This window comes from Pagrus pagrus, assembly GCF_965226575.1.
Source record: "Pagrus pagrus genome assembly, chromosome: 11".
In the NCBI taxonomy this organism is placed as follows: Eukaryota; Metazoa; Chordata; class Actinopteri; order Spariformes; family Sparidae; genus Pagrus; species Pagrus pagrus.
Genome location: NC_140195.1, coordinates 25,537,357 through 25,559,209, shown reverse-complemented (window position 1 = coordinate 25,559,209; position 21,853 = coordinate 25,537,357). Strand labels below are relative to the sequence as shown.

The 21,853-nt window shown below is 40.7% G+C and overlaps 2 protein-coding genes across 4 annotated transcripts in view; one reads left to right on the top strand and one right to left on the bottom strand.

Moving 5' to 3' along the window:
• tti1 (TELO2 interacting protein 1) overlaps window positions 1-12,788 on the bottom strand; it is a 28,420-nt gene extending 15,632 nt beyond the window's left edge. The window contains exons 1-12 of one of the 2 annotated variants that reach the window (XM_084366253.1): window positions 12,686-12,788; window positions 11,164-11,903; window positions 9,387-9,724; window positions 9,007-9,292; window positions 7,884-8,061; window positions 7,326-7,618; window positions 5,040-5,456; window positions 4,458-4,617; window positions 3,733-3,897; window positions 3,448-3,599; window positions 2,647-2,787; window positions 1,663-1,867 (exon numbers count right to left, since the gene is read on the bottom strand). In XM_084366253.1, the coding sequence (XP_084222379.1) occupies window positions 1,663-1,867; window positions 2,647-2,787; window positions 3,448-3,599; window positions 3,733-3,897; window positions 4,458-4,617; window positions 5,040-5,456; window positions 7,326-7,618; window positions 7,884-8,061; window positions 9,007-9,292; window positions 9,387-9,724; window positions 11,164-11,889 (3,061 nt within the window). In that variant the 5' untranslated portion in view covers window positions 11,890-11,903; window positions 12,686-12,788. The remainder of the gene's footprint in view (window positions 1-1,662; window positions 1,868-2,646; window positions 2,788-3,447; window positions 3,600-3,732; window positions 3,898-4,457; window positions 4,618-5,039; window positions 5,457-7,325; window positions 7,619-7,883; window positions 8,062-9,006; window positions 9,293-9,386; window positions 9,725-11,163; window positions 11,904-12,685) is intronic. The other variant, XM_084366254.1, reaches the window with a different exon arrangement.
• A 307-nt stretch (window positions 12,789-13,095) lies between these two features.
• Window positions 13,096-18,345, top strand: zgpat (zinc finger, CCCH-type with G patch domain). 2 transcript variants are annotated; one of them, XM_084366881.1, is made up of 7 exons: window positions 13,096-13,332; window positions 13,807-14,464; window positions 15,275-15,408; window positions 15,601-15,765; window positions 15,933-16,046; window positions 17,012-17,423; window positions 17,846-18,345. In XM_084366881.1, the coding sequence occupies exons 2-7, from the start codon at window positions 13,863-13,865 to the stop codon at window positions 17,982-17,984; spliced, it is 1,566 nt and encodes a 521-aa protein (XP_084223007.1). In that variant the 5' UTR covers window positions 13,096-13,332; window positions 13,807-13,862; the 3' UTR covers window positions 17,985-18,345. The 2 variants fall into 2 exon arrangements, with proteins under 2 accessions (XP_084223007.1, XP_084223006.1); XM_084366880.1 differs by having other exon boundaries at window positions 13,096-13,445.
• Window positions 18,346-21,853: the final 3,508 nt, after the last annotated feature.

The following is a 21,853-nucleotide window of genomic DNA, read 5'->3' as shown; positions in this document are numbered from 1 at the left end:
TTGTTCCTCGTCCGGAATAGATCACCAATAAGAAACTTTATGTAATGGTACGGTAATGTAAAATAGATGCACTGCATCTTAACTTTTGCCGATCAAATGTTCAAGATGCAGCGGTGAATCAAGTCTCCAAGATAAAACAGCAGGAGAATAGAGACTCTAGCACTGAGTGGTTTTCACTTTAATACGAGACTGCCATCTGGCGGTGAAGAAGTCACTGTGGTCTCTGGAGGCTACCTGAAGGATAACTGAATGTCTTGTTAAAGTCTCTGCGTGCGTGCGTGTGTGTGTGTGTGTCAGCATCTTTGACAGAGTCTTGGAAATGACAGTCCTATTGGCTGGATGCAGAAAAGCTTTAACCTACACCCATACGTCTATACGAAGACAACAACTAAGGCAACATTTTCAAAGAACAAGCCGTAGACAAAAGAGATAAGCATCACAACATTTGAGGCTTATGCGGGGGAATTATGAGCTGAAAGGCAAACAACAACCAGGTGCTTTGACTCAACTTCACAAATTCTTGTAATAACAGTAAGCTTTTTCAGTAGCAATAACAGTGCCTGTACAGAGACAAAAAACAAGCCTATGTCATTTAATTTCCCATGAAATCTGAAATTTTCATTTTACATTTCTATTCACACATGGGTTAAACAAACACAATACTGGTGTTTACATAGTTAGTGTAAATATCTGCTTTAGAGGTATTGTTTTTTTTCACTTTGGTCAGGGTTGGATTAATGGTTTCCCCCTGATTCAGTCTTTATGATGGGCTTGACTAACTATATCCTGACTGAAGCTCCGAACTTAAATATAAAATTAGTATTGACCGCCTTATGTGTTTCCAATAGGGCTAGGTATCATTAAAAAAACGAAACCTTGACTTCAATAACTGAAAAATACTTTTTCAATACCAATTTTCTGAAATCCATTTTAACAAAACATTATATTACACAGACACATGGTGAGCCCAGTCTCTGGGCGTAACCTAGTCTGTTTCCTGCATGCCTCGGGACAGCCAATCACCAGCACTATTAGATATTGGCACAACAAGCATGCTGTATGCTTATTGTCTTTGATTAGATTAACTGCTTAGGTACTGAAATTTGGTAACAAATGACAAGACATTTATCAATATTCAATAGTATCGAGGCATTTTGTTCTGTGCCATAAGAAGTATCAAAGTCGATAACCAGCCCCAGTTTCTAAAATGTTAAACTACAGCCTTTAATGCAAAAGTATTACATTGATTTTTACAAGAGGTTACAGCACTAATACCTCATTTAAAACGTGCAACACAATTTCTTCTATGGTGATAATTTAAAATGCTCCCATTAAGAAGAAAATTGGCATGAACCTTAAAGCATGTAAATTACTGGTCTGTGTCTCTCCAATGGCTCAACTTCAAATACTTGGGTGAATATTACATTGGTAATGAAGTAATCTATCCTTTAAATGTTCTCTGAAATGAGCATGACATTAACCTTCATTATGACACTTGTTAGATCAAGATAATCATGATCAATTATCCTCTATTGTACTTTGTTCTATCTTTACCCGGTGTGATCATTGTCATTCTTTGGATCATACCAGCTGCAATCATGGAGGATCATACTGTATATCGTGTGTTGGAAAGCCTCTGTGTTTGTGTTTCTATTCTCTTACCCAGGTCCAGTCTCTGGCACAGTGAGCCCAAGCCCTGCATTACAGCCAGCTGCAGTTTGTAGGCCAGGGTGTGTGTGTAGACGGGTCCGGCCTTGGCGCTGATCGGAGCCTGCCGTGCCAACGAGGAGCTCAGCTTGGGCAGAATCTCTTTAGAAACCCTCCTCCTCAGGAAGTCGCCACATGTCTCACCGAGCGTACACAGCACCTGGCAGAGAGACATAGCATGTAATGTACATATACAGCAAGTTGTCAAATGTGATGAAAAAGGTCCCTGTAGTGTGAAAATCATTCAAAAATCTGACAACTGACACCTGGATGAACCATGGCATAACACAAGCTGCCATGGTGATGGTAACATCATAGTTTTCCAACAGTAGTGCTGAGTGGCTTAATGACAGTTTACAAATTAGTTCTGTCTGACTTTCATCATTTCATCAGGGGAAATATGAAAAAAGATATATAAATAGTCCATCAGAAGACAGGTTTTGACAAGCAGACTAATTCAGAGTGACATGCAGAATCAACTGAGACCGTACTTTGGTAAATGATCACAAACAAGTTTGATCTACATTCATCGGGGAACAAGACAGAGGGTCATTTTAATATTCTGATTATCTAAAATAGTTTGAAAAGCCAGTTTCGGGAAAACAATCCACAAATAATTTAATGATATTCTTGCTGTGTTAGATTGTAATGTTTTTAAAAATTGTTTCACAGAATGACAAACAATGAAACAGTTTTCCAAAAGTGACCATTTGATCTGACCCTATACCTGTGGCATATTATATTCAATATAAAATGTAAGCAGACCTATTTAGTTGGCACATGTAATGACATACAGTAATTTGAATCTGATCAAGATTTGATCAGGAGATCTGTGCTCTTTTCCCACAATATCAAGCTGGAGATCTTGTTAAGTGATCCACCAAAACATTAAATAAACAATTTTCTTAAGACTTTCCGGTAAAGACTTGTTTTGCATACCCTGAAGGCTCTGAGGACTGCCAGAGGGTCATCAGCTGTGAGTCTTTGTACGAGGGCGGGCCAGCAGCGATGGGCCATAGGCAGCAGTTCATTTTCCTTCTCGCTCAGCACACACACACATATCTCCAGCACGTCCAATATCTGAAAACAAAGACGTGAAGTACAGCCATTGATATCAAACTTTTGTTTACAGAGTGAAACAAATAACACAGGTGTCAGACATGTTTGTCGGGTGATGTAAGGCAACTTCTTTAAGCCTTATTGGAGAGCAGAAGCTCCTGGGTGACAACTGTACAGAGGCGTCAAATCATTTCATTTCACACTATGAAGTGACTGAGTCTCCGTTGATACATCTAAGTTTTTAGCCACACTGCGGGAGTGGCTCAAGGGAAGGCAATGTCAGTCTGTCAGTCAGTCGCTCCACCACTATGATCCTGTGACTATTCTACTGGGAACTTCATGAGGATTTGAGGGAAATGTCTGGACAATTGTTAGATGGGCTGCCATGAAATTTGGTTCAGATATTCATGTCTCCCTCAGGATCCCTTTACTTTCCATCTGGTTTCATCATTCCTGTCAAACTCAGCGGCACTTGTGTTGATATGATATGAGATAGTGCATTTTTTATAATACAACAGTCAGTTCTCTATTGGATCTCCATGATGGTATCATGTGTGTCTGGGAGGTTTGTCACACCAATACAAAGCCATCATGCATTTCAAAAGGGTTCCTGTACAAAGGCGAACAATCCCCACTGGGAACATTACGATCAAAACGACTCCCCCCTTCACGCTACTGTACCTTGAGTCGGACCCTGAGATTTGGGTCAGACAGCAGATGAATGCAGCGCTCCATAACATCTTTGGTGATGCTGAGGTGGGGGGGAAGCTCTGCTTTCACATCTGGGCCAGCAAGATCTTCAACATCCTCACACTCCACAGGAGGGGGGACTTCTGGAGACAGTGATGGTCAGATGGATGTTTGACTGATTGATTTGGCAAACATACCAAACAAACCCTACTGATAAGTTTAATCTAATAGAATCATTTCCTGTTTTGCCCTCATGCAGACACCATTTTGAATTACCTAAATCGTCAGAGTCGTCCTCCTCTATTCCGATGCCCTCTGCCAGCTCTTTCTGTTTGCGTTGATCCAGCAGGAATTGGCGGATGTTGAAGACTTCCTTCTGAGTGGTCTGCTTGGATCTGCCAGAGTCGCTGGTCCTCTCACAACTGGAAGGAAACCACCTTGCTAAAAGGAAGAAGAACAAGAAGAGGTTGCAGTGAGGTGTGTGAAACAAAAGTGGTAATATACAAGGCCCTGTTTTGTATCTTGTCTCTATCCTTATTGCACTTCTTCTGTCATGTCTTTTTCTTACATTTTCATTGGATTTGTTAGAACAAGCACCTAAAATCTGCACAAAGCTGCAGAACTGGGTGTCATCTGGTTGAAAATTGGTGAGATTCTAGTGGTCACAATTATATATTATTCACAGCCACTGAATCTGACCATATCTAAGCCAAAAATTCACAATTAGTCTGTATTAATAATTGTTGTGGGGGTGAAAAAGCCTAAGAAACAAAATTCAACCATCATAGGACACTAGGAAACTAAAACTCTCTATCAATGACCAATATTTACCCATACATCTTTTGAACATAACATAACTAATGGCTTTAGCAAAGTGTAGTTGCTGGTGTGGCAAAGTATGCAATGGGTATGTCAGACTCACATACACTAATTCTGTTCCTAACTCTTTTACAGCCTCACCATATGTGATAAATGAGTTCACATCACTTTTCAAATCTCACCCAGTGCCTTCATGAGCGCATGCAGCACAGAGCAGAAAAGAGCAGCTGTGTGGTCGTAGCTGAGATCCAGAGCCATCAGCACGTCCTGAACGATGTCTCCGACCAGAGGCAGCAGGCTGCAGTCAGAGTGAGTTAACATCACCGTCAACACCCGTGGAGCCTGGCCAACAAGAGGGGAATGTGATGAAATAAATGTTCAGAGCAGAGCAAACCCATTCACAGTATTCACCTGGCTGATGGGCCTTATGACTTGGACTAGAGTATATAAAATCAGACCCAACTTTAACTTTAATGACTCATGACCTCACTTTAACTTTAGCCTTTTGACTTAGATACTAAGGTTTTACACGACCACATCTGCTTGTAAAATCTCCAAATGTATTTTGATAGACAAAATCCACATACTTGAACAATTTCTTGTTTAATTTCGTCTTTAACTAAATTCATCTTTCTATGCACATTCTTAAATTCGACTAAACAAATGTCGGTGCTGTTTCCTTCGTTCCTTTTCTCCCTTCTTCTCTCGTGCTGCTGTTCATTACTGTGCATTCTACAACATGTCAGACTGTGAGTGAGTGTTACCTGTGGATGCTGGCTGAGCCTCTGCAGGTTAAGTGATATATCATTGAGCAGGTAGTCTGAGTTCTCATTGATCAGCTCCTTCAGGGAGGGGTATCCACAAGCCTTACTGATGTCCCACATGGAGCCCAGCGCTGCCTGGCTGACCAGCAGTGTCTCCTCCCCGGCTTTCTCCAGCACGGGGTACAGTGATGTCATCAGCAAGGGACGAAAGTCAAGCCCCAGGGCCTGAGCAAAGCAGGCGATGCCCTCGAGTTGGATACACAGCTGCCAGATGTTGCTGTTGAGCTGGTGGATTGTGGAGGTGGACGATGATGGAGGCTGGGAGCCACGTGAAGAAGGAATCATTTGGAGAGAGTTTGTTTCAGTGTTGCTGACATTACTGTTGGATATGGAGAGGAGTCTCGATGGGCTGAGCAGCTTCAGAAAAGACAAAGACAAATGTCTTTATAATGTATCATATAGTTTTTCTTTTACAATCCAGTTGTGTTTAATTTTACAGACATTAGCACAATTGATAGGACTGAGGATAAGACAAAGGGCAGAACTGTGCATGTTGTGCTCTCCAAGGTGTTGATCGCACGGCTGGGAGCGGAGGAGGTTCCTTTTTCTCCCCCACTCAAAGTAGTGGGAAGATCTAGGCTGAATAAGTAAAGTAAATGATGCACACAACAAACAGTCCTCTCCAGTGTTTTGCACTATTCCACTGATCGACAGCTGGTGTCAGCAAAGTGCCTAGAAACAAAGCTAATTCCAACAAAGCCAAGAAAGGAGACTGCTGGCAAGCAAACATGGATGTACAGTACATGATGTAGGCTTGAAATTCTTCATCACTGCAAATGTTTTCTGAGAAAGGAAATGTAGCATGTTTATAAGGTCTTAAGGATACACACAAGGTGCTTTGCTGAGAGACCGCGAATGGAAACCACAAAACTCCCCAGGGTTTCTTTAATAATTTTTTTTTTTTTAAATCTTCTCCAGGGGACGTTTATTTGAAAAGACACACCAGATGGCTTATCAAATCAATACATCATAAAACTATTTCACACCATAGCTGTTCAAGCCCTCAACTCACAAAAGACTTTTTGTTTGACTTTGCTGACAACAATGATTGTAGCTCACATCAATCACTAACTAGCTGGTGACCTGTTGACCAGTACAGGGTAGTGAAGTAAGTGTCTGTGCTAACTGCTCATCAACAGTGATGTCAACATAAAAAGCTGACAGCCTGTAGTTTATACCATGTTGATATTTATTCCATTAATGAATGTGACAAATTTGACTTGAGGGGGGACCTCCCAACATTCTCTACAGTGGCCAAACCTTCCCTGTGCTGTATAAATCTGTGCTTAGAGTCGTTTCATTTTGTGTTGTGCCTCTGTGGGCACACATTTTAGCTGACAAAGAGAGAAACTGCAAGTATATACAAACTAACTCAGTGCTGCCAATGTTTTCAGGCCTCAGAGGCCCTGAAATGTGTTCTCTGCCTGTCAGCTCAATAAACCAGCCCTGAAAGTTTAGAGCTGTGACTTGAAGCCCTGGAGCAGTTTCTCCCTCTGTCTGTTCAGCCATAAGATGTGCACAGCCACCAGTCCAAGGACATATTGTGAGCTAAGTATGGATAGTACAGCCTGCAGTGCTTCGTTTGGAGTCAAGTGATCTGACCAGGAACAAAATTAAATGCAGACAGAGTTGTGTATTATGTGCTCAGCATGGGAGTCTAATATCACACTTGATTAGAAAATGTTCACGGCATACAAATGCAATATTTGGAACTCAAACTGCAAAGTCATTCCATGAAGAGTGGGATCATCTATTATAAATGATGGTCATCCCAAGAGTGTTTGCTGGTCGGCAATTTTAGCTGACAAACATGCAATATTAATGGACCATACAATAACCCTTTACAAATCACTTTTAGACATTTTTGGAATGCATGAATTTGCTGTTCTGAAAAATGATACCACTCTCATATCTCCACACTTAATATGAACACTGGCTATTTAAGCCACCAACTCATAAATGTGAGTTCTGAAGCTAAATATGAAGGTAGAGCCAGCAGGAAGTTGACTTAGCTTAGCTCTGTCCAACAGTAAAAACATCCACTTGAAGTGACTTCCTGGACTTTTTGGAGCCCTTTCGTCACTGAAACTAACTCTATGCAGGAAAGTGAATGCACATATTTCCAAAAATGTCAAACTATTTATGAACTGGTTGATTAATCACAACTTAAGTAAAATCCTGATTCAGGACAAAATATCAAAGCTGCATGGATGAAACTATCCTCACCTGCTGGTCTTGTCGGTCTCTATCTGTCTCTTCACTGACAGTGATCAAGTGCCAGTTCTTCAGACTAATGTATTCCTCCATGACAGACACCACCGCCACTTTCAGGTCTTCCTCGGTGGCAGAGTGTCCCAGAACTTGACCCTCCAAATTCTGACCCTGTGCTGCCACCGCTATGCCTGCGGCACCCCTGACAATCTCATTCAGCACCATGGCAGCCTGCTTCCTGTAGGCTGAAGACTCTTGGTATAGATCCAGGAAGTGATCTGACAGCAGGTAAATGTTGCCATAGTAACCTTAACATAGGAAGAGGAAAAGTTATTTGTTATACTTTTTGGGGATCAAAATATAAACATATTAGCACAAAATGTAGTTAGCTTAAATACTTGATGTATAAGTATGTATAAGTAATACTTATAATACATCAGCCCTAAAAAAACGACTAGTAAAACTTCATTAAAACCTCTGTATATTACTTTTAGACATACATTTCTGTTATGTATGCAGAGGAATAAGAAATATACTGTAGATCATTTTAAGTTCATCAATAAGCACTCATACCTAGTGTTCGACAGATCTCCATGAGCACCGAGAAGATCTTCTCGTCTGTGAAGTAGAGAAAATGCTTCCTCTGTGTATGAGCACTGTGTGAATCCTTAGAGCCTGAGTTTGTCTCTATGGTAGCAGCGTAACTCCTTTCCTCCACGATGCGGACATCCATCACATCCAGCTCCAACACCTGTGAAGGCAAACAGAGGGGTTTGTTGTGTCTTAACAATTTGTGGTTGAAGATGATCTACTGTAACTTTTCTTGATAGTTGCCACTGAATCAGAGTGAAGTAAATGTATAAAGTGGCAAAAAATGGAAATACTCAAGTAAAGTACCTCAAAATTGTAGTTAAGTACAGTACAAAATGACCTTAGTTATGTATTGGCTCATTAAAATTAAATATTAATTATTATTTTATCCTCTATGGCTACTTATGCATGCAAAGTATTTTTGGTGCAGGTTTAGTATGAAATACTACATCTTGGCTTTATGCATCTGACTTTATGCACTGTAAGTACAGTTTGTTGTCACCAACAAAAAAAAACTGTAAAATGTATTAGACGTTTGTGATACTAAACTAACACAAACAAGAAATAAAGGTCTCTGGTTTCACAATGATAATTATAAAGACTCTTATAATGCTGTATGTTCAGCTCAATGCAACGTATTTAACACTGTCACAGGATTTTAAACATGTTTTACAAACAGCCATGAGTATGAAAGTGAACTAGTGTTCTGAATTTTATTTTTATGCTTCAGTATCGCCAGTTGTTCCCAATTGCATACTGCTTTCAATTATGTCACACCTTTAGGCTATTTCAATTTGTATGCACTCTGCATGGGTATTGGCTCAATAAGCCACTTAATGAAATGTGACAGTAAGACATGCAGTGGACACACTGTCTCATTCTAAGATATTGGATACAGCATTTCTTCTAAGGTCTATGTAAGATGCTGTGAAGTTCAAGCATCACATCAAATGGTTGGTACAGGGACAACCCACGCACCTGATATAAGCACAAAAACCTTTTAATACTATATAAAAGAATTAATTTAACTTGATGAACAATAAGCATGAAGCCATTTTTCCTAGTAATAAGCAGTATAATCTGAAGCAATGGCAGCTAACATTACCTGCATCAAGGCTTTGGAAATCCTCTCGAGGTGTGCAGCAGAGTTCAGCACCACAGAGACCAGCGGTCCAAGGACTTTGAGATAACCCAGAAACACGTTGAGGACAAACAGCTTCTTCTGGTCATCAGAGGTCCTCATCAGTCTGGGCAGCGAGGTGGCCAATGAGTGCAGGTTCTCTGAAAGCACGTCTGTGAAGGTCGGAGCACTGCTGCTGCTTTTACCGGTAACATCACTGCTGCTGCAGGTCTGATTCCTCTGGGATACCTCTCTGAGAGCGACCTCACACCTACAGGAGAGGAGATACTACTCATTAAGCTTCTTGCTATCAGGTAGTCTGGACTTCAGTCTTTTTCTGCTTTAAAATATCACTCAAATCATACCTCTGTCTGACTCTGGGCTCCTCATCACTGACTGCTCCCACCAGTGATTCCAGTAGCAGTCCCACACACTCTCCCAGTGACTGGCTACACCTGGCCAGCAGGTGGTCATCCAGCTCCACCATCTCTAGTCGGACCCTCCAGTGCTGGTGAGCTGAAGTGCAGGAGATGATCTTCTTCAGGAGCGATGACAGTTTCTCTACTGTGCTCTTCACCCAGTCTTGTGTCCGAGGGGCCATCAGCTGTCCGATCCTGCCCAGCTCTGGTGAGGGAGCCTTACAGGACTCACCAGACTGAAGCTGGGCGTCCTCCAAGACGAGCCCCACAGTCCTGGACCAAACCTGAAGAACAATAAGAGTGGTGAAAACAAGGGTCAATGACATGTTTGCTTTGTGCTCTTTATAAGTGGTTAGTTTGCCACCCACTTGAATAAACATTATCCTACTATGTTAGCATTTTGGTGGCATGGAGGAGGAGACGATATAATATCAAAATTTCATTTGATTTGGCTCAGTATGATGAACCTATTTTTCTGTATTTTTAGTGTCCTTATTATTTTCATTTGGTCAAACAAATAAAACTTATGTTCAACCGTGCATCAATTACAAATAACGTCTCTTCAAATCAATTTGGGATTTCGGGGCTTCCAGAGACTTGGATTACATCGGACGGACTGTGTGGGGCCATTATATTGTAAGTATGTTTATAAAGTAGTATGGCCAACAGAACATTAACCTATAAAACCTTTAATCTATTAATTGTTAAATGAATTTAAGAAGATAAAACTCCAAACATTCACTTGTTCTAGATTATCATATTAGGGGATTTGCTGCTTTTCCTTATTTTATCATCATTGCAACTGGAATATTTTTAAAGTTTTGGACTGTAAGTTTAAACAAAGGGAGCAATTTGTAGATGTCACTATGGGTGGACAGCTGCAACTATTAGTTGAAGAATAGATTTGACCATTGAAAGAAAATTAACAATTCATTTCAGTGATTTTTTAAGCAAAAATGTCAAATATTTTCTGGTTCCAGCTTCTTAGATGTAAGGTCTTGTTGCATTTCTTTGTCATTTATGGTAGTAAATGAAGAGTCTTTGGAGTTTGGACTGTTGATTGATCCAAAGAAGCCATGTGAAGACGTCACTTTGGGCTCTGGGAAATTGTGTTGAGCGAAAATATATTATGAAATATCAATATTAATTATAATTGAATCTAACTATCATCATCTTTTTATACCTAAACAGATAATCAATGAATAATTAAAACAATAAACATATTCATTACAAATCAGGGCTGCAACTATTAATCATTTTCAATACCAATTAATCTGCATATTATCTTCGAGATTGTTTGGTCTATAATGCATCAGAAAAAAAAAGAAGAAAAATGGCCATAACAATACAAAAGACTCTTGACAGGCTTTTGTCTGACCAACCAAACAATGATTCCATTTACTAGAATGTAAGACAAGGAAAAACAGCTGATATTCATATTTAAGAAGCTGAAACCCTCAGATGTTTGGCATCTTTGCTTGTAAATGCACTTAAATGAATAAACAATTATTTAAAAGAAGAAAAGTTGCAGATTAATTTAATCGACTAATCTGTTAATCGATTAATTGCAGCTCTAAAATTAATCCTTAGTTGCAGCTTGAATAATTCATAATACTTACAACTTACTTGTTATGTAGTAAAATATCAACGTATACTTGAAAATGCAAACAGTTTAAATAATTTAGGACACCATGAATAGCATGTTGTAACAGAGATATGGTACCTTGATGGCCCTGACTGTGACTGCATGGCCTTTTCTTAGATCTCCTGTAATGATTCTTGCTACTGCCGTAGTGATCCCAGGTAAGAATGAAGCCATGGTGCCGCCTAAAGTGCGTCTCTCCTCTGAGGATGGGACTATGTGCTCCTGAGTGCAGTCACACTGCAGAGTCAAAGCCTGAAGGCACTTCAGTGCTGCTGCCTGTATATCTCGAGACTTCTCCTTCTCTCCTAAAGCCAGCAGCAGTGATATGGCAGCTCCCATTCCAGGCAGCATGATGGGTTCAAAGAGTTTGAAGACTATATCCCCATAAGCAGCATGAAGCAGTGCGTCCAGGCACCTCAGCACGGTCAATTTCAGCTCCTCTGATGTATCTGCAGGTTTCCCAGGATCCGTTGGACAGCACAGGCAGAGGCAAAGCTCTGAGAGGAGACCTTGGAGGGTCTCCCAGCTTTGGACACAAGTGTTCTCCAGGACGTGGCTCATGGCCTCAGCCACAGCCTGCACAAGTTTTTCCTTCTTGGGCCCGGGGACTTTAAGAACAAAGCGGAGAGGAAAGAGGACGTACTCTTGAAGCTGCTGCAACGTGGCATCGTTTACTTCTTTCAACTGGGTGCTCAGCGTCTCCACGTTAGTCACAGTGGGCTCTCGGGTGAGCAGGACGCAGGCCGGGCGCAGGTAGGCAAAAGCGATCTTTGGATCACTGATCTGAGCCATGATTGAAGGCATGACAGCAGGGGTCACTTTAATGGGGGAAGAGAAACGGGAGACACAAGAATAAGACAAGGAAAACGCAGCATTCATGTACTGGAGGACATATCTGAAATCAATGTATACTTTAGTTATTACATTTTGTCTTTGTGATTAAATCTGTAATGGTAACCTTCATATTGACCGGAAAATCTTTGAGATATTTTTTTTTAAACCTAAACCAATAATATTGTAATTTTTTACAATCAAACTGAAATAATTCTTGGCTCATAGCAGGCCAACTTCAAACTGTATGTCAAATAATAAATTCTTCAGACATGGGGCAAGAAAATACTCTGATCATCTCTAATTGTTTCCCTTTCCTTTCCTTCTGTGTACATGGAATTACACTCTGACTATTATTTACTAATGGAATAAAAATGTACCCACAGCTGCTTTATAACTATGCATCCTAAACGTTAGCATTAGCATTTACTCAAATGCATGTCAGCATTATCGGTGGGAGTGAAGGATGGAGTAATAGGCTAATAATATTTTGCAATGCTGAGACTCTGTTCTAACAGCCTGGAGTTAGTGTTGTTGTTAGCTCCTGTATGTTCAATGCTGTTTAAGGGCTTATAATATAAACCAAATGCCCACTGTGACAAAAGTAAAGCTTTATTCAAGTTGAGAAACAGAAACGGATACATAACAACATTATGTCTATGCAGTAACAGAGGAACATGTATAGCATCGATGTAGAAGTCTATCAGTTAGCATGCTGCTGAAGCTGCGCTGCGGTACTAGCGTCAACAAACAGGTAATGTCAGCCTACCTTCACATTAGTGACATTAAGTGGACCCGCTGCGCGCAGCATTAATCCGACAGAAGAGGTTTTATTGTACACACAAAACTTGTAACATCACACATGTATGTTACTGAACTGGCTACAGGAAACGTCATCATTCTGCGTCGACGACGCACATTGCTGACGCGGACAAAGATAAACTTCCGGTTTTGGAGACGTGCCTTCAAAATTAAAGGACAAAAAGGTTTACTGAAGAAAAAAAGCTATAAAATGTACAATAAACAATGCTCTTACCGTAGGGTAGAAAAGTGTGAACGTTGTCTTATCAACTAAATATTACCAAACTGCATCAAACACCTAGTCGCATTGTGTTATTAATTAACACTATATAGGCTTTTGTCTTTGTTTAAATAAAGCTGTCGTATGAACGGTCTTACGAAACAGAATGCTACGCGGCATAACTTGTGACACTATTTTAATACTAGCAAGATGCATTTTTGAGTTTGTACTGAGGGTAGTTAGCGTCAAAACCATTCAATGTCTTAAGAACACTGACTTTACTTAATAGACGTGTTTTATTTGGAAAGAAATTACAATTCGCAACGGAAGTACACCTTTATTCACTCGCGCTAGCTTGGCAGTGAGCCGGTTCATGTTGTGATTGCGCTGTCCCAGTATGTGCATTTACTTATTTTATTTACGTATTTTCTTAACATAGTACATTTTCAATGGCTGTCACTTTTTCCTTCGGTGCAGTGGATGTCAGACAGCTAACGTAATTACGAAGGTAATGCTAATGTTATTATAATAAGTTGTAAAAGGTAGCTTAAAAACGGCTAACATTTAGCTAAAACTAGCTCTGTTATAGCTATTTCGTTAGCTGCAATTCATATTTAACGTAAGACTTACAGTAATGTTTTGGCAAAGTTGACGGTACCTAATCACGATACAGGAGTTTTATTCGGAATTGCTAATTTACTGAGCCCATGTTAAACATAGATGGCCACTAAAATATGACTTACAAAAGATAAAGGGAAAGGACAAATTGCATTCTCGTGTGATGAAAAAGAAGAATGGCAGGAGGGCATTAGCCTGAGATCTGTTAACTTGATTTGACTTTAAATCAACCATTTTCTTTATCCTGTCAGGTGTTTTGGAGGCTTGATGCGGTCCATCCCTGCCCTGCCCTGTGCCAACTGTCAGTATGGATGAAGAAACCCTTGAGGCAGCCATCTCCACCTATGGTGCCCAGTTGCAGCAGGTGGAGACAGCCCTGTCAGCTGGCCTGGACCCCTCCCAGCAGTCAGACCTGCTCAAATTGAAAGAAGACCTTTCTCAGCTGATTGAGCTCACAGAGGCCAGCCTGGTGTCGGTCAGAAAGAGTCTACTTCTGGCCAGCCTGGAGGACAGTAATGGCCTGCAGTCAAACACCTCAGCAGCTGACACAAACAGTGCAGGATTGGACTGTGAGTTTGCTGCTTTCTACTCTGAACTCGGGGAGTCTTCAGGTAGTAGCTCTGATACTAGAGAGAGGGACAAGGAGGAGGAAGGAGGGGTAGATGATGGTGAAGAGGCGGAGGAGGAAGAAGAAGAGGAAGAAGATGCACTCAGTGGTACCAAAGTAAGAGCTCCGTACCGGACAAAATGGGGAACACTGGAGTATCACAATGCCATGGTGGTGGGGGCAGAACCACCCGATGGAGAAGAGGCACAAGTAAGAGTGCTCTATGTCTACCCCACCCAGAAGTCGATGAAGCCCTGTCCATTCTACCTAGAGGACAAATGTCGCTTCCCAGATAGTTGCAGGTAAAGTACCACCCTTTTCTTTGGGATTGTTGTATTAAATTAGACATATTGTGTTTCTTTTCTTTGTTTTTCCCCTTTCCTTCAGTGTGTTATATAGGTTCTTGTGCATGTAAAATGTCTTGAAAGTTAAAAAGTCTTCACCAACAGAAGCTCCTCTCTATCACATAAAACACTGCTCCTGAAATGCCTCATCAGTCCTGCCTTTAATTCCTTTGACTTTGTGACATCACATGCATCACCATGTCAAATATTTGCATAATTTATGCCAAGTGGCTAGTTTGGCATGTAAAAATTAATGTGGCACAGCTGCTGTGTAGTTGTTAGCAGTGCTGGCCATAGCATCTGTGAGCTAACCAATCTGAGGAGGGCAGGCCTTAAAGAGACAGGAGCTGAAACAGAGCGTTTCAGACAGAGGGGGAATACAGTGCTTCAGCACTGGACAGTATGAGAACTGATGTGTTTTTGAGCACTAAAGCATGTAAACCTATTCTAATAGTAACCCAAAATAAAAGTATGAACCTGAAAATGAACCTAATGTCTCCTTTCACTTCTCCATGTCAGCCATCTTTGTAATAGCAGATATTATCCAGCAAGTGTCACCCATTTTCCACATGATGCAGGTTTTATCCTGACCATAGATACAAAACATGCTGTGAAATGTTGTTGTCTTTCTACCTTTTTATCTGTTAGAATGTTGTTAGAAGAATTTTTAAAATTACTAGATGTGGTGACCTGTATATTGTGAACTTTAATTAGCCATGTAGGGGAATCCCTTGATTATTTTTCTGTGTTTATTCCCTTTTATTGAAGGTTTTCCCATGGTGAAGTGGTGTATGTGTCAGAGCTCAGAGAGTTCCTTGAGTGTGACCTCAGTAATCTTGAAGAAGGTTCTACCTGCTTGGCCCGACATGAGGACGGGATCTGGTACCCGGCCAAAATCAAAGGTATTCCATTGACAAGGCCAGTTTTTGACCATGTGTTTTTCAGTACTGACAGGTTTGGCAACAAATCCACACCCAGGTTGACTGAACTTAAGTTATATCTCTTTGTCTTAAAGTAGTAAATATACTCCCTGAAACAACCAAAACCGTAGATGAAATGCTTTCAGTTAGTTTGAATGTTTTCTGTCATTGTAGAAATCGACAGTGGTTTCTACACTGTGAAGTTTGACTCAGTGCTGCTGAAAGATGTTGTGGTCGAGGCTGATGGCATTCTCCCGCCTTTGAGAGAAGACGACCCGATTTCCTCCGACTCCGACCAGGATGACACTGGAGATGGAGACGATTTGGCTTATGCAAAAGGTGTGTTTGGATATAAGTGTAGCCATTCCTCTGTCAATCAAAATTTGAGCTAGTATTTGAAATCTAAATCTATAACATGACTTAGGCGTATTTTAATAGAACTTTTGAGGCAAAGTTTCCTGTAGTCCATTCTGTGTGCCAATAAAAAATGTAACATTCTCCAACAGTTATGGACTCTGAAGAAACCACAGTAAACAGTGACAATTTTGGTGGCTGGGAGGCACACACCAGAGGAATCGGATCCAAGCTTATGCTCAAAATGGGCTATGAATATGGGAAAGGTAAGGTATAAAAATATAATTTTATTTAAGTAGTAAGGTGGGTGCCATAGGTTAACAAGACACTAGAGGGCAACAAGAGTCATTTAAAAAGCATATCTCACATGTACAGTACAATGTTTATAAACTCTATAAACTCAACCTTTAATAAAAGTTTAAATCTAGTTATTGTGGGTTTTTTTTGTGAAATGTCTTTCTTTTAAAGGTGCTGTTTGTAAGAAGACTTGATTTTTGAGTCTCATTCACAACTCATCAAAAACTGAAGTTTTGGGATTGTAGGACGGGTCAGCTGCCATCACAAAACTTCAGTTTTTCGACGCGCTGGGAAACCTAGAGCGTCATTGTTTGATGAGTCGGCAATGAGAATTCAACTTCTCTTACAAATAGCACCTTTAAGTACAATACTGCATGTTTCTACACCCATGTAACCAAGACAAATTCTTGTATATGTCAGCCATCTAAAAATAACAATCATAATATTGTATGTCAAACAATTTTGGGCACATTTAGACCAAACATTTAGTAGTTAATGCACACTTTGTTTCATTAGGTGGCAGAAATCATGAACATGCTATTTGATTAAAGATAGAAATAATGAATTACAGCAAAACATGCAGTCATGTACTGTAATGTCACAGAGGCTGGTGCAGAATTTTTAGAATATAGTTTTGCTCCTTCAATCATGGTAGCCTAAAAATATATATATAGGCCACAGGTTGGATTTGAACCCTGCCCCACTGGATGGCTTCTGTACGTGGTGCTCTGCTCTACTGACTGAGCTACTGGGGCACCCCAATACAATTAGAATTGAAGAACATCTTTGTAAAATATGTAGAAAATATAGAATATATTATATATAATTGCTCTTGCTAAGTGATTCTGATTCAGGTAGAAATCGTTGTTTACATAAAGTATGTGTTGGAAAGATACACAAAACTTCCTCACTCGGTCCCTTTTGTTTTTCTCAGGTTTGGGAAAGCTGCAGGAAGGTCGAGTAGAGCCCGTCATGGCAGTGGTTTTAACCAAGGGGAGGTCTCTGGACCACTGTGCTGAGCTGACCCAGAGACGCACCCAGAGCAAGGCCTCTAAAGATGGCACAGAAACAGGCCGCCCAAAGAAACGCAGAAAGCGACGTGTGAACACCGGAGGGCGCAAAAACGTCTTTGACTTTCTCAACCACAAGCTGGGAGGCAAGAGCAGTGATCCTGCTGAAGGGAGTGCTGCTTCGTTGTCAGCAGCGACCGGCGTGGAGGCTTACAGGGGAGGAAAAGGCACCAAGAGGAGTCTGAATGTGAAGCTGTTCCAGGCTGCTGAGAGGGTTTCCCAGACTGAGAGGGAGATTAAGAAACTGAGTGAGTCACTTGGAAGACAAACAGGAAGGTCAGTACTGTGTATTTTGTTTATTTATTGTACGTTTCCATCTGTCTGATCTGACTTGTGTGAAGACTGGGATCTGACCTCAGATGAACCAGTAAGTCATTAATGATCAGACCATTCCTCAGCTCCCTGTTAACTCCTCCGCACATACACATACGTACATAATGGCACTGCTTACACAATTATAATTATTGTAAAATATCAGCACACTCGTTGCTATGAAGCTCCTGTCAAGTAAAGTGGTAATTACTTTGAATACACAAATAGGAAGAGTTGTGGGAGTTGTGTAAATAATGTAAATAAGGTGTGAAGTTTCGAGGTAAGACGCTTGTTTCCGTTGCCAACTAACTCTGGAAAAGTATAGCTAAAAACCAACTTGTCTCCCCATCTCCCCCCTAATCCATTTGTTGTTTGTGTGTGCAAAGGGACGCCTCCAGAGTGAAGCAGCTGGAAGAGAAGCTGTCAGCGGCCCGCCGGCTGCTGGCCCAGCAGAAAGCCCAGGAGCTGTCCATCCAGAGAGAGAACAGGAAGGCTGACACACACAAGAAGATGACTGAGTTCTAAGCTCAGTTCAGTCAAAGACTCGGAGGATAAAGGGAAGCAATGCTTGCCTGAAATGAACTTTTGTCCTCTGCCCGTTGTCAGTTTTTTGTTACACTGTTTTTTTAAAGACCTTTTTTTTTAGCATCATTTCTCTCCAGCATCATGGATTTGTGCTGGTGGTGGTGTCCACTGACTGCAGAATGAAGGCTGATGATTATTTCTGCTTCTCATTTTATTTTCAAGAACTGATCAGTTTATTTAGTGTGAACAGTTGTTTGACTTCAAATTGTACAGTTCACAATAATGTAACAAACAACATTTGATTTGAAATGACCATTTTGTCTCAGTGTATTTATCTTGATCAGCACTAAACACCCTGTTTTGAGAACCTGCTTCATAATTTCTTTGTTTTTTCTTTACACACCCACATTTCTGCTCAAAAGTTCGGGGCCATCCAAAAAGTTCCAAAAACTCACCCTTTAATTAATGAATTAAATGAGTTTCCAAATGAATAGAAACTATATTCATAACACTGACAGTATGAAAGTAAGAAATAATTTTTACTTGGAAAAAAATTAAATTTTTCCTTCAAACTTTGTTGAAGAAAGAATTACAGCACTGCAGACCTTTGGCATTCTAGCTGTCAGTTTGTTGAGGCACTCTGAAAGGACTCCGTGCTTCCTGAAGCACCTCCCACAGGTTGGATTGGCTTGATGGGCACTTCTTGAGATGTGACTGCACTGGCCACTCAATTATAGACGGAATACCAGCTGTTCTTTGAAGGGAGTAGTACACACCGTTGTATGAGATCTTTAGTTTCTTTGCACAGATTCTCACATACGTAGAGCAGACTTCATTTCTCAGAACAACAATAGATAGAAAGTGTTCTTTTTTATCTGGCAATTTTGAGACAATAATTATCCGGTCCTTAGTCCAAGTAGCCTTAGTCTCCTGCAGCTCCTTACTGTATTATCTGTGTATGGTGTTGAACATCATATCAAATACAGTGCCAGTGAGAGTGTTGTCTTAAACTGTAGAACCAAAAGGGACTAAGTGTCGAAAATGTCCTGGCTTCAAATTGTCTGATAATAATCTTTAGGTCGCTAATATCTAAACAACAGATGATGACAACATTTATAGGCAATGCTGCAAGATGTATGCACAAGCAAACATACTTTTGCACAAGTTTAATATGTGAACAGATGGAGTGATGTACGCCACCATCTCTGATCTTGGTTTTTATCAAACATAAGGTTTAGCACTACACACTTATGTATCTTATTTTGTTTTCTCTTTTAAGCTATCATCTTTTATTGTGACTTTGTGTGTAGTTTATTCTATGGGATGTCTTGTCTCTTATCTGGACCTTGAGTCTGTAATAAAGTTTTAAATTGAACTGAATGTAATCAAACAGACAAATGCTGATGATCCAGATACTCAACTAGCCAAAGGGAGGCAAATGTTATTGCTTCTTTAATAGTTCTCAGCTGTGCTAACATCACTGCACAAGGGTTTTCTAATGAGTTCATATGATGAACTTGGATGACTTTACACAGTGTGCTATTGGAGCACATGCTGAAAATTGTCCTCTGAACATTTATGCAGATATTCCACAAGAAATGTGCATTTCTTATCATGCTAATGTTATTTTAATTGAAAAAAAGTTGTGATTTTCTTTCAAAAAGAAAAAAAAATGTAGATGGCCCCAAACTTTTGAGCTGTACTGTAAATTCCAGTGTAAAGACGTGTTTCTCTACCCCAGAATATTTCATGTGCTCTTTGTTTTACTTTTCTGGGAGAGTTTTTCGGTAATTCTGACCAGAGGCTGCTCCAGTATATCCTCACTCGGATTTCTGACTGATTTTAAAATTACATCCTCGGGAGTTGGGAGACCTTTACAGAGTTTCGAAGTGAAGCCCCTCCATTTGCCCACGCCTCATCCTGGCTCATGCACGGCGTCTTTGAAGCTACGACCGTAACCTCTCTATTAAATAATGAATTTTGGAGAGCAGCTCGTCTGCTCGATCGGACACACAGTGCCTGTAGGCGGTGGGTGGGTTTCAGTCTCAAGTAAAGGTTGAAGTCGTGATGTTAGGTAGCTGTGGATGAGGTCCTCATCCTTTTATGCTTTCCGGAATAACAGAATCAGGGCAACATTACAAAAAAAAACCCACACAAAAGTACTACATTTGCTGCCTTTGTTCAATTTTCTGAATAAACGCTTTAAAAAAGAATCAGACCAGCTGAAATATGCTGAAGTCTTGTGAGACCCTGAGTCCATGTGAATATATTACGATAGAAAAACGGTGACCATCAGCAAGTCCCAGCCATTGTGTTTGTCCCTGAGGGGAAAGTACAGTAAATACCTAACGATAAAGAGTAATGGCAGCAGGGAGATAGTGTACTCCATAGGCCATCCAAGAAGTTCTCTGGATAGAGAAAAAAGGGCAGAGGGCAGCCACACATGCAAAACTTATGAACCCCTTGAGTATGAACCCCGAGAGAAGCCACGCTTGTGCACTGATCTGTCGACTGGCAGCACTTTTAGATTGCTGGTGACTGGAGGGATCACACTGAATTTGCTGATCGCTGAGGAAAACTGGCCAAATGCGGTGTGTGTTGATTTAATGGGATCCCTCGGGGGTCTGTGCCTCACGCTTTACCCCATTTATGAGCCTCAGGTCTATGAGGGTATCGCTGTCCAGCCAGCAGCAGATTTAATGTGTGAGCATGTGTGTGTGTTCATGCCTAGGTGTGTTGTCTACACTCTTGGCTGTATGCGCGGCACACTCCTACAGACGTCTGTCCCATGTATGGATTCAGACCTGCCTATTAGGGGAGTTTTCACTACTGATCGGCATTTATCAGGGCCCCGGATTAAGTGATTAAGGAGGTGTGATGGGAAAATTGATTGGAAGGCCACCCTGACAGATGTTTTACTTAGGAATTCACGCTAAGCTATCTAGCTGGTGGCTGCCAGGCTTCAGGGGTTGACCTATGAATGTGTAGAATAGGCTGAGCTTTCTAGTGATATACTACCTGGCCCTCTGTGGTACAAATGTGCAGTCTTATCTGGATAACATTTTCTATTCTACCTGATTAGAAAATTTTAGGTTTTCGTACTTCTTGCCAGTACTTCTTAGACGGATGCAAGAGAGGTGTGGAGGTAAAATCAGCCTGGTGAGGAGCAGAAGAAAACAGGAGGGAAAAAAGAACACTGGGAAGACGGCAAAAGACCCAACAAAACCCTAGAAAGCACATAAAGCACAAACAAAATGAAACTTAAATGTCAGGACCATGACAACAGGATTTTGTACGGATGTGTCTCTCAGAAAACGACCTTGATAATCCCATGACTTTCTCTCTAGTGTCACCAATGAGATTTTTATGTTGAGTGACTGTTGTAAATGTGGAATTATTGGATGGACAGCTATATAAGTTGTTACACACGTTTGTCCCCATCTGGATGAACTGTAAAAGCTCTGATGATGAAAAACCTCTGTAGTTTGTCCAATAATGATCAAATACCAGCAAAATTAATTCCATTCATTCCCATCAGCTGAAGCTACTTTGTGCTTATTGCTTATTAGCATCTATATAAAGAAGAGAGGGTCACAATTCGGAATATGTCTTTTGATCAATGTACTTAATCATCATTCTGGCAGTACACAAAACATTTTCGGCCACCCAGCCTTCATCAGTTCATCATTTGATTTTCAAAGACTGACCAGTTTATTTATTCATTTCTGTATGCCGGCAAGAAAACACGCCGATTATCTGTTGTACACCATATAATTGATCTTGTTCTTATAAATGATGAAATATGCATCCACTGCTTGTCAACCTTTTTGATTTTCCACATGGTGGAAAGTACATTTACTCACATACTG

Bases quoted from the DNA above. Each gene is read 5' to 3' on its own strand.
- zgpat (XM_084366881.1), top strand. From the start codon at position 13,863: ATGGATGAAGAAACCCTTGAGGCAGCCATCTCCACCTATGGTGCCCAG. The intron at 14,465-15,274 runs GTAAAGTACCAC...CTTTTATTGAAG, and splicing joins CGCTTCCCAGATAGTTGCAG to GTTTTCCCATGGTGAAGTGG. The intron at 16,047-17,011 runs GTAAGGTATAAA...TGTTTTTCTCAG, and splicing joins GGGCTATGAATATGGGAAAG to GTTTGGGAAAGCTGCAGGAA.